An 11,979-nucleotide genomic window follows, 5' to 3' on the forward strand; every position below is an offset into this window, starting at 1 on the left:
GACAGCAATTGGCTAAATCTATGCAAAGTAACCAATCAGATTTCGTATTCCATATAATTGAGGAGTAGGAAAACAGAACTCTTCTCTTCCCAGTCGAAAATGGACGTCTTAAAAGCTGAATTAGAGAGGAAGAAGCGCATGTTGCAAAGTAACAGCGACATAATGGTATTGTTTTATTATTAACTTTTTAATATTTATGTGCGAATTAGATAAATTTATATTATTTTGCTGTATTGTCTTGTTTGTACTATCGATTTTAAAGAATTTCAAACAAGGCTATCAAACTCTTCGTATGGTTACTTCCCTTGTTCAGTACAGTTAGAATGAAGGGGAGATCACTGCGTGGAATTTGTTAGGCTACATACCAAAAACGTTATGATAATATTTTGATTATTTTCTCAGTTTAATTGTAATCATATGAACAAATTTGATCTTCTGTAACCTATGACATGATTGAGGCTGGTCATCAGCAATTTAAAGTTATAGTGCACACATTGTAATTTAGTAAGCTAAGGTCTTCAGGGGCAGCACGAAATACCCAAATACACCCAAGGGCAACCATCGGATATATAATAAAAGCCCAAAAGCGCACAATTTGTTGGGCTAGACTTTCATTAAGATACAATCAAACATACCCAAATATACATTTTCCTATCACTGTGTTTTGAATGAAAGTACACTAGATCTATAATTATGTTCTCCATTAAAGCTATTATTTTTTTTTTAAATGACATTGGACACTTGTATATGATATGGAATTTCAACAAAATTACACCTTAAAAATCTAAGTGTAGACAACAAATATCATAATCTTGATTTAAAATTAAAAGTACATTGACTACATTCATAAAAAACCTTATCCTTTATTATAAATACATAAGCAAATGTCACAACTTTATTTTCTTACAACATCTTAACTGCCCATTTCAACGGAATGAATTAAAGCTTTAGCAGGTTAAGTCATATTATTCTATAAATATTTATTTATTTCTCATTATAATCTATATTTTATACAAACAAAAATAAATAATATTATATTTGGGTATATTTGGGTATATTTTGGTATTTCGTGCCGCCAGTCTTCAGCGTACCCGTTTATAGCATGCTCGACGAGCTGGCCCGAGTACCTGCTAAGTGATGGTTTTGAAAACTTTCGTGCGAAGTACCAAATTGGACACATCCCAACTTTTCGAATTACAAGATAACGATAAAAGCTGATGTACTCTGATTGAAAACGTAAGCGTAGATTGGTGTCCTGCGCAGTTTTATAGGAACCATAATAGAAAAGGGGAACCAGAAGAAACAGAAGCAGTGTTTAAAATACCGAATGACAATTTTAAAACGGAAAATATAAAATAAAAATGAACAATTATTTTAAACTATCTTACGGTAAAAGAAAATCGAGCTCACTTTGAAAGTTTGAGGCTTTGCCTTTTTAGCTCGACTATTCGAAGAATATGAGAGCTATTGTAGTCGCCCCGGCGTCGGCGTCGGCGTCCGCGTCGGCGTCTGCGTTGGTTAAAGTTTTTTGTAAAGTCAAATATCTCAATTATTACTTGAGATATTCAATTGAAACTTACAATACTTATTTATAGTAACAAGGTACATCAGATTGACAAGTTGGATAACTCTGCATACAATATTGACAGAATTATGCCCCTTTTTAACTTAGAAATTTTGGTTAAAGTTTTTTGTAAAGTCAAATATCTCAATTATTGCTTGAGATATTCAATTGAAACTTACAATACTTATTTATAGTAACAAGGTACATCAGATTGACAAGTTGGATAACTCTGCCTACAATATTGACAGAATTATGCCCCTTTTTAACTTAGAAATTTTGGTTAAAGTTTTTTTTATAAAGTCAAATATCTCAATTATTGCTTGAGATATTCAATTGAAACTTACAATACTTTATTTATAGTAACAAGGTACATCAGATTGACAAGTTGGATAACTCTGCCTACAATATTGACAGAATTATGCCCCCTTTTTAACTTAGAAATTTTGGTTAAAGTTTTTTGTAAAGTCAAATATCTCAATTATTGCTTGAGATATTCAATTGAAACTTACAATACTTATTTATAGTAACAAGGTACATCAGATTGACAAGTTGGATAACTCTGCCTACAATATTGACAGAATTATGCCCCTTTGGAACTTAGAAATTTTGGTTAAAGTTTTTTTATAAAGTCAAATATCTCAATTATTGCTTGAGATATTCAATTGAAATTTAAAATACTTTTTTATAGTAACAATGTACATCAGTTTGCAAAATTGCATAACTCTGTCTGCAAAATTTGCAGAATTATTTGCCCCTTTGAAAGTTAGAAATTTTGGTTAAAGGTTAAAGGTCTTCAAAGATATTTACTTGAAACTTTACACATGCACTTAGGGTCATAATTGGAGGGTCATAATTGTATGTCACTGACCAAGTTCCATAACTCTATCTTGCATTAAGGCTGATTCATATTCCCTTTTCTACTTAGTCTCTTGGTTAATGTTTACATGCAAGTTTTACATATCTCAATAACTATTAAAGATATTTATTTAAAACTTCACATATGCATTTAGGGTCATAATTGTAGGTCACTGACAAAGATCCATAATTCTATCTTGCATTTAGGCTGATTTTTCTCCCCTTTTTCAACTTAGAAATTCATGGTAAAGTTTTGCTTGTAAGCTGTTATCTCAATAACTACTGAAGGGTTTGTGCCTTTTTGGGACAATTTTATGCATTCATAATAATAAAGCAGTGATTTACTTAATAAAACATCTTAATAACAAGCCTTTGTACCTTTTCTGTCAAATTTATGTATTCATAGGTTATTAGTATTATTATACTCAATAAAACACCCTTGTGACATTACCTTCCGAATAGTCAAGCCAATACTGTATAATTGGCCTATAACATGAATTTATAAAAAAAAATTGGCCCTTTAGTGAACTTAAAAAATTTAACACTATGAAGGCTCTTTTACTATCAAGCACTTAGAATAGTCGAGCATGCTGTCCTACTGACAGCTCTTGTTATATTATACTATGACATGATGTTTAATGCCGCATCTGATGAAAAACAAAAATGTTAAATAGCGGCTTATAAACTTTTGGAAGCCAGAACTATAATTTTGTAAATATCGAAATTAAATTTCATCAAAAGAAAAATTTTCACCACAACTATACATTTATATGGAACTAGATGATTAATACATGTCCTGTCCGATGAAACAACATCTAAGAGAGGTTTTTGCAATGTTTATCATGCTGTAATTTAAACCAATGCAACCTTTTATTTTGCATGCCTCAAATAAAATTATAAACACACCCGTTAACTGGTGGCAAGTAGATCCTTTGGTTGTGGGTAGAAAAGTTGTGCGCCTGTTAGTTTTTTATCCTGCAATTATATCATACAAATTAATGTTTATTGAAAGAGACAAATTATAGTAATAAAGTATATTTTACCTGCATCAAGCTGTCCTACTTGCTACATGTTGACAGGTTAAATAGGAGTGTTTATATCTGTGTCAAGTAAAACATAACAACCGTTGGGTCACAATTGTCTCATGGAAACAGTATATTTTACTTGTATGCAAATTTAATAACTGTAAACAACACAATGTATGTTGATGTATTTTGACCCGTTTTGTGTGGGATAGTACTTAGCAATATACAGGTCCAATATTGTGACCGTCATGACAGACGCTTATTAAGTTAAAGTTACCACTATTACCACTGACAAATACGAACACGAGTGTTATTTGGTGAAACTTGAACTGAATTGAGATTGAATAGGAGTACAAACTGCCAAGTTTTGTAATTGCAGGCTCCAAATAAGAAATATTTCAAGAGAGGTGATCTTGCAGCTAAACAAGAAGAGGAGTACTGGAAAAAACATAAAAAAGCTGTTCAAAATACAGAGATAGATTCTGAATTAGCTCAGGTTTGTTACCCTTTTTTAACAGATTTGTTTAAAAAGTACTCCTAGCCTCTTCATACATGGACATTGTTGCTAAAAATGTTTAAATCTTATGTAAATATTGGTAAAATTAGATAATCATCGCAGATTAATTATTAAGGGCCTCTATGGCTGGATGGTTAATGTCACTGACATCAAATCACTTACCCCCGTAGGTATCCCACAAGGCATTTTATATTCTTTTATGTGAGAAGATATGTCTAGCAAGGTTATGGGAGGGAAGTGATTCTACTCGAGTGTGCTTATGCCGAAAATATGCATTTAGGGGCACCTGAGGTCATTTTCCTGACCAAAATGACTAATTGACCATAACAGTCATAGCATAGTCTGTTTATACTCATTCATGGAAAATAAGCCGGTCAAGCTTTGTTTAAATTTAAATCTTCAAAAAGGAGTTTTGATTGATCTCAGGCCATTGAGGCCAATGTTGAGAATTTTTTGTTTTGCCTTTTCTGTTTTGGGCAATGAAATGTTGTTTTGTGTTAAAATTATGATTTATATCTAAGTAATTGTTATACTTTTTACAGATGGGTGGAAGTAAACCTTCAAGTTCTGAAGACTCGGAGAAAGTTATGCTTCATAGAAAAGAGGTACATTTGATCATCCTTTTATTTATTTTAGTTTTAAGGAAAGTGGCGTGTAAATACAACTTTGTTTGTAGCAGCAGTTCTGACTTTGTCTTAACAGGAATTATCTAGTGGTTACTGGTAAACAATACTGTCACCTTACATTATAATCATTTACAGCCAAACTTTAGGTAAATAAATAAAGATTTTATAGCAAAATTTACTGTCTATACAAGGTTGTTAAAGTAGTTATTGTTAGTGTCATTTGGAAATTATGACCTATATTATATTTGTTTACGTTTATGTTTAATACAACTTGCTTATCGCAGCTATGGGTGTTAATTTCACCAGCAACTTTGGATTCTTTTATGTTAGGAAGCTACACAGCTGGCTTACATAAAGTAGTTGGTAGTTCTACTCAGGTGCCTGTTGTCCTGAAATAATGGCAGGAGGGACATCTGAGGCCTTGCTGAAAATTTGTAGTATGACCTGTACAGTGTAGGTATGTTGCAAAATCCAACCCCAGATATAAAAAAATGTCTTAAGATATTTAATAATTGGTCGACTTGTTATTGCAGATCATTATATGCTTGCCATGGATTATTTCAGGTAATAAGAAGGCTTCGAGACTTCAATGAACCAATACTTCTATTTGGAGAGTCAGAATATGATGCTTTTGCGAGACTGAAAAAGTTGGAGTCGGCAGAACCGGACTTCAGCAAGGTTTGTCAACATTTTACATTTGAATCACATAGAACATTTTAGCTTTACTATTTGAAGAAAAGTGTGAAGGCATCTTAAGGGGAGCGATGGCCTTGTGGTTAATATGTCTGCCTCTCAACCCAGGGATCATGGGTTCAAGCCCTAATCGGGTCACAACCATGTTTCTTCATATGACATCAATACTGGTTGGTTTGAGGAAGCGGACTGGAAAGTGATTAATATAAGTTGCAAGAACTTGTTTCGCAATTGAGCTTGAAATGAATATGTTTAACCCAAGGGAAGTGTGACTACCTTATTTGCTCATGCTTCAGCATTGGCATAAATTCTTGTTTCTTTGTGTAACACTTAATATTTCATCAGCCAATGATTATATTCAGTTGAAATTTTACACATATCTTCAGGATCTAAATTGCATATTCAAGGTTCAAAACTTATATTTATGAATTTTTTTTCCAATTACTTTAAGTGGCATATATGGAAGAAAGATTTCAACTAGTGTTCACAATGTTTATATAAAGAAGGTAAAGTAATGACTTCATATTTTCTAACATTCCAGGGTTTAGGAGCTGGTTCCAATGATTTTAAAGCGGCTATGGACAAGGTAGATCAGGAATATTATGCTGAGATCATGAACTCTGCCGACAGTGCTGAAGCCCACAGCAGAAAAAGGGAAACAGTCTCGGTCAAAGATGATGGTACCACAATTGATGATATAGAGGTAGGCAAGAAAAGTTCTTTACCATTTCTTGACTTGTTCCAGAAGACATGATGCATCAGTTTTGCCTGTAAAAAGATACAAATATATAGATGAACATGTGTATCATGGTGTTTTCTGAATAATTGGACTAAAGAAGGTATAATTTTGATGAACAGGGTTGTTTTAACCTTTGTAAAGTGTAGGAGTGTTAAGAAGGGCAAACCTATCTTTATTTTAAGAAATTAAACTCGTTGTTTAATACTACATGATTTATGATTGATTAAGGTATAGATAGATTTTATAGACATATTTGTACATTGTATATTGTTTTCAAAAACAAACAAGAAATGTTTCTGAAAATGTATGTAACTGCCTGTCCGTTTTATATTGCAGTGGATGTGATTGTCATAATTGTTGTAACAGCATCCATGGATGTTTGTTGCTGTAATGTTTGATGTAACCGCATTCCTGAATGATTGTTGCCATCATATTAGCTGTAACAGCATTCCTGAGTAGTTTGTTGCTGTCATATTTGCTTTATCAGCATTTCTGAATGGTTTGTGTTGTCATATTTGCTGTAACAGCATTCCTGAATGTTTGTTGCTGTCACAGCATTCCTGAATAGTTTGTGCTGTCATATTTGTTGTAACAGCATTCCTGAATGTTTGTTGCTGTAACAGCATTTCTGAATAGTTTGTACTGTCATATTTGTTGTAACAGCATTTCTGATGGTTTGTGCTGTCATATTTGCTGTAACAGCATTTTTGAATGGTTTGTAACGCATATTGCTGTAACAGCATTCCTGATGGTTTTTGATGTCATATTTGCTGTAACAGCATTCCTGATGGTTTTTGATGTCATATTTGCTGTGACAGCATTCCTGATGGTTTTTGATGTCATATTTGCTGTGACAGCATTCCTAAATGGTTTGTACTGTCATATTTGCTGTATCAGCATTCCTAAATAGTTGTTGCTGTCATATTTGCTGTAACAGCATTCCTGATGGTTTGTGCTGTCATATTTGCTGTAACAGCATTCCTGAATGGTTTGTGCTGTCATGTTTTCTGTCACAGCATTCCTGAATGTTTGTTGCTGTCATATTTGCTGTAACAGCATTTTTGAATGGTTTGTACTGTCATATTTGCTTTATCAGCATTCCTAAATAGTTTGTGCTGTCATATTTGCTGTTACAGCATTCCTGATGGTTTGTGCTGTCATATTTGCTGTAACAGCATTCCTGACGGTTTGTGCTGTCATATTTGCTGTAACAGCATTCCTGAATGGTTTGTGCTGTCATATTTGCTGTAACAGCATTCCTGAATAGTTTGTACTTCACAATCAACCACTGTAAAAAGCAAACTGTCCTATGACAGCTCTTGTTTACAGATGGTTTAGGGTATTTTTTTACAATGACAATTTTTATTTCAGGTGTGGAAAAATGAGTTGGGTAATGGTGATAGTGACAGGGATCAAGAAATTATTCTGCGTTTCTTGAAGGTAAATGCTTAAATAAATATTTAAAAAAATAAAAGTAAACAAGATAAAAATAAATGGTTAACCCAAATTATTATACCAATATATAATGATACTGTTTATGTACAGCTGTCATTGAGTGCAAAGCATATCAACGCTGTATCAATATCAAATGACAAATATCAAGTATATGATATATCAACAATACATAACACTAATATATTGATAATTACCTATAATAATGTGTCTGTCATTCACTTTCCTACTAGTTTAAATGATTCCAGTAAAATACATATTCTTTTATAAATTCCCATTGCATGATTTTTGTTTTCTGACCATTTTTTTGTGTCATCACTGCCATGAAATAATTCCATTACGTAACAACAGCATAACGTTAGACATAGATAACTGCTTCTGTATATGTTTTTGGTGAATTTTGGTAATTTCTAGACATTGAATTAATCAGTCAAAATTATCGATTTTTTGAAATGTGAATGGATAATTGATCGATAGAAAATATCAACAATACATCGATATTGTTTCTATCAATGACAGCTGTATGCCTAGTATGTTTATATAATGAAGTTGGTCATTCACCTATTATGCTTGATTTTTTTATCCCTTTAGTTTGTATTAAATACTTGGGGAAATGACATCAACAAGAAATCTGATTCGGAAAAGAGAAGTTTAAAAGGAAAGATGAATGCTGCTATGCACCAACAAACTGTCAGTTACATGAAACCCATGTTTAGGAAGTTGAAAAATAAGGTAGGGGATAACGTATATTTGTAATTGTGTAATCTTAAAGGTACACACCAATGTATTTTCAAAAATTCAAAAATAGTAACATATACATGTACATGTGTATAAGAGTATTACCAATCCATTGATGATTTGCTAGTTTTATATTAAAATAAAACATAAATATCCATGGTCTTTTGTTGTTGTCTTTTTCTCTAAAAATTTCCTTTGTTTTCTGAAGAAATATTTAAAATTCTACTGTTATAAGTTATTCTACTGTAATTCTACTGTAACATGGTTGCAACAGATTTTTGACTCCAATGTAATTAATATGTTGATACATTGTATTTATTTTGTGTTCTACAGAAAATGCAAGAGGACATCTTGGAGTGTCTAGTTCAGATTTTAGGATTCACTCTAGAAAGGGATTATATCAAGGTAAAATACTATTTTAATCTTATTTTAAGAAGAATTTTTTATAAAACTTAGTATTTACATGCACAGTTTACATATAGTAATCATATATATGTTTTTAAAAACAATTGGTGATTAGATAGACAAATGTCATTAGGCAATTGGCTTAGATTAAACAGCATCTTCTTTGTGAAAATATATTTTTCTGTTGATATCAACCAAACCTCCATAGAATGGTTGTTGACAAGTACCCAGGCACATAATATGTTTTAGAGTGATTTGATCATGTTTTGGAAGAATTATGGCCCTTTGTTTTTTGTGTGTGCTTTTTCTTTCACATATTTGTTATTTACAGAAAACCTAATTTTTGTGACATTTTAATGTCAATTGTTTTCTCATGTAACTCTTTCATCAGTTCATGTTCCTTAGTTTCCTACAAAGCAAAATTTTCTCTTTTGTCTTTGCACCTGGGTTATGTACCAGTATTAATCTCCCCTCAAGCAAGTTACCAGAAATAAAGGAAGAATTATTTCAGACACGATAAAATCTATAAAATCATACAGAACATGTGCCTGAACTTCTCTGGCTATGCTATGCTTGTAGGGTGATCAGATATTGAAAACCTAGAAATGATAGCTGGTTTTGAATTCTATTAACATAATTTTTTATGTTACAAGTCTGATTTTAAAGTTGGATTTTAGACTTAAAATAGATGGTTTAAAATCACTAATATTAATGTACAACATAATTAAGCTAAAATTCAGTATATTTGTATATATTATGTATTATGCAATCAGTTAATGTGAATGTTCATTTTTAGGCAAATGATTCATACTTGGAGATGGCTATAGGTAATGCGCCCTGGCCTATTGGTGTCACTATGGTTGGTATTCACGCCCGTACAGGACGTGAGAAGATTTCCTCCAGATATGTTGCCCATGTTCTGAATGACGAAACACAGAGAAAATACATTCAGGTGAAAGTCTTTCTTCACAGTATTTTTTTATGCCTCCAAAGGGCAGCATATTAAAATTGCACTACCTTAAAGGTCAAGGTCACAGAGGTTGAAGGTACACATTCGTATCCAGAATGTTTCTTTGTGATGCATTGAAGGATTTTAAAATAACTACATAAATGTCTACCACATTAAGACCGATGTTTCTACCTGCAAAGTTAAGGTGATAAAATTGCTTTGAATAGCACTTCATTTGACAAGAACAATATTAAGCAATTAGTTACTTATATTCTCTTTTCTTTTCATAATACCTTTCTGCAATACTTATGAAACCTTTTCAGGGGCATTTGTCTCTTTTGTGTGACAGCTCTTGTAGGGATAACGTCTAACTATCTTTTAGGTACAAGAATGATATCAAAATCAATTTTAATTTACCGTGGTACCTTTGGATAATCTTTACATTATTTGTATTTTTCAGGGACTGAAAAGAATTATGACACAAGCTCAAGTGTTCTTCCCTACAGATCCATCTAGAAGTGTGAACTTTGAACCAATCCATCACTGAGGCCTTGTCTTCTAGATCTTTATGGCTATATTTGATCGTGATAATGTGATAGTACATATTCTGATGTTAGAGATAGAACAGATGTAAGAACAGAATAGTGAGGTACCACTGTACATATACAGGGATGTGACACAGTATAGGTTTGTGTTCTCCCTGTGATACGAAACAAGAGGTCAATGATATGAACCAAGAGTTCAATCTAGGGCGGAAAATTAAATCTTCGAGGTTTTACTATGCTCAGTCTAGTACCTACCTTGAATTGTTCAGTAACGGAACACAAAATATCGTACAGGGTTGTGTAGCTTTGAGTTAGACAAGATGTTCCCTTCTGCACTCTCCGTCTTCTTAGTTTGTAGTTTTTTATTCAGTACATGTAGAATATTTTTTGTTTTTTCACACTTTAATTAGCAGATGTAGCAATGAAAATTAACTTTTTATTTGTTTTACAGGTATTGAGATATAGGTACACCAATTGCAAAACTTACATATCTCAGCAACTTCATTTATGAAGTTTATAAAAAGTTCTGAATTAAAAAATAAAAAATGCCAGTTTGATAATAGATTATTGTAAATTTTCATGGGGCATTCGGATGAGTTGTTAAATTGGGTATATTTATGTTTTTTATGTTTAGATGATGCATTTAAGAAGGATTATTAAATACAAGATTCTTGATAATCCCCATTAATTAAATGTATCAAGTTACTAAACTATGTAAATGTCAGATTCTAACAATAAATTCTTACTTTCATAGATCAGTAATAAAGTTCAAATTGTTCTGATAAATTCATTTTCAAATTCCCTTGCGTTCATTTTTGAATTAAGTACATTGTATATTAGAATTAACCCCTTGTAAAGTCTTTCTTTTTTCACTCTGACGTTTGTTCATATGCTTTATAGCTAAAGATTGAGTCCAATCAATATTAGGTGGTGAAGTACAGAAGTCTGGAAGTATTATTCCTTTGGGATCTCTCTGATATGTGAATTTCAACTGAACAGTTTCCTTTGCCTTGTGGCATTCCTGGGATAAGGGAACCCTCTGTTACATAAGGCTTATCTAGGTTTCCTTTGTCCTATTTACTTGACTTGGCAGAGCTTCTTTATTAGATCTTGCTGCTTCTAGTTGAGCTGTTCTCTCGGATTCCTAATCTTCCAGTCTGTCACTGATTATGTTGAAATCCATCATCGCCTGCTTGCTACAACTTTTGTTTTTCCATCATTATATATCCTTATCAATTTCAGTCAGTTTTGCCAAATTATTAGTTGGCTCACCTACTGTAATACTTGGAAGCCTTTTATCTAATAACTGAATAATCTGTTCTGCTAGTCAGATCTGTTTTTTCGGGCCATAAGGTCCATGTCTCCTGTAGACTTGGCACGATACTAATTGTTGATTAGTTCTGTGTAAAAGATTGCAAAGGTATTCTAAATGTGTTTACAGTCACTTTTCGTATTACACATTATAGAGTTTACATTCTGACTTTTCAATTACAGTCCTCTTCCTTGAATAAGGTGCATTTTGTTTTGAAAAGATACACACGTCTTTTTCCACATGTTTTTTTCTTTACTTTGGATGTTAAACATAAAAAATTTAATATAGTTGGTTTTCATCAAATAGTTGATGTCTTTGGTGAAAGTTTGCAAAGGTGTCCCAAATGTGTTTTCCACATTTTCAGATCAATTCTTATTAATCTTCCATTGTTTCCAGTAACAATCCATAATTTTGTAGAGGTGCTCATGCACAATTTCCATAACTGAAGTATTTCATGCTGAAGTTTTCAAATGTGTTCTCATTTTTCTGATTATAAATTATATGTTATAAATATTAAATATATATCATGAATATTATTATATATATTATAAATCACCCA

The 11,979-nt window shown here is 32.2% G+C and overlaps 1 protein-coding gene across 1 annotated transcript; it reads left to right on the plus strand.

The window, feature by feature from the left end:
- Positions 1–9: 9 nt before the first annotated feature.
- On the plus strand, positions 10–11,979 carry LOC132737691 (pre-mRNA-splicing factor 18-like). The gene is made up of 10 exons (XM_060725026.1): positions 10–165; positions 3,824–3,940; positions 4,504–4,566; positions 5,152–5,265; positions 5,822–5,983; positions 7,391–7,459; positions 8,063–8,203; positions 8,543–8,614; positions 9,411–9,566; positions 10,024–11,979. The coding sequence occupies exons 1-10, from the start codon at positions 100–102 to the stop codon at positions 10,108–10,110; spliced, it is 1,047 nt and encodes a 348-aa protein (XP_060581009.1). The 5' UTR covers positions 10–99; the 3' UTR covers positions 10,111–11,979.

Source organism: Ruditapes philippinarum, unplaced genomic scaffold (assembly GCF_026571515.1).
Source record: "Ruditapes philippinarum isolate M1 unplaced genomic scaffold, ASM2657151v2 ctg4291_1_1_1_1, whole genome shotgun sequence".
Classification (NCBI taxonomy): domain Eukaryota; kingdom Metazoa; phylum Mollusca; class Bivalvia; order Venerida; family Veneridae; genus Ruditapes; species Ruditapes philippinarum.

Excerpts from the sequence above, each read along its gene's own strand:
- LOC132737691 (XM_060725026.1), top strand. The coding sequence starts at position 100 with ATGGACGTCTTAAAAGCTGAATTAGAGAGGAAGAAGCGCATGTTGCAA. Across the intron at positions 5,266-5,821 it reads CAGAACCGGACTTCAGCAAG|GGTTTAGGAGCTGGTTCCAA; the intron begins GTTTGTCAACAT and ends CTAACATTCCAG. Across the intron at positions 5,984-7,390 it reads CCACAATTGATGATATAGAG|GTGTGGAAAAATGAGTTGGG; the intron begins GTAGGCAAGAAA and ends TTTTTATTTCAG.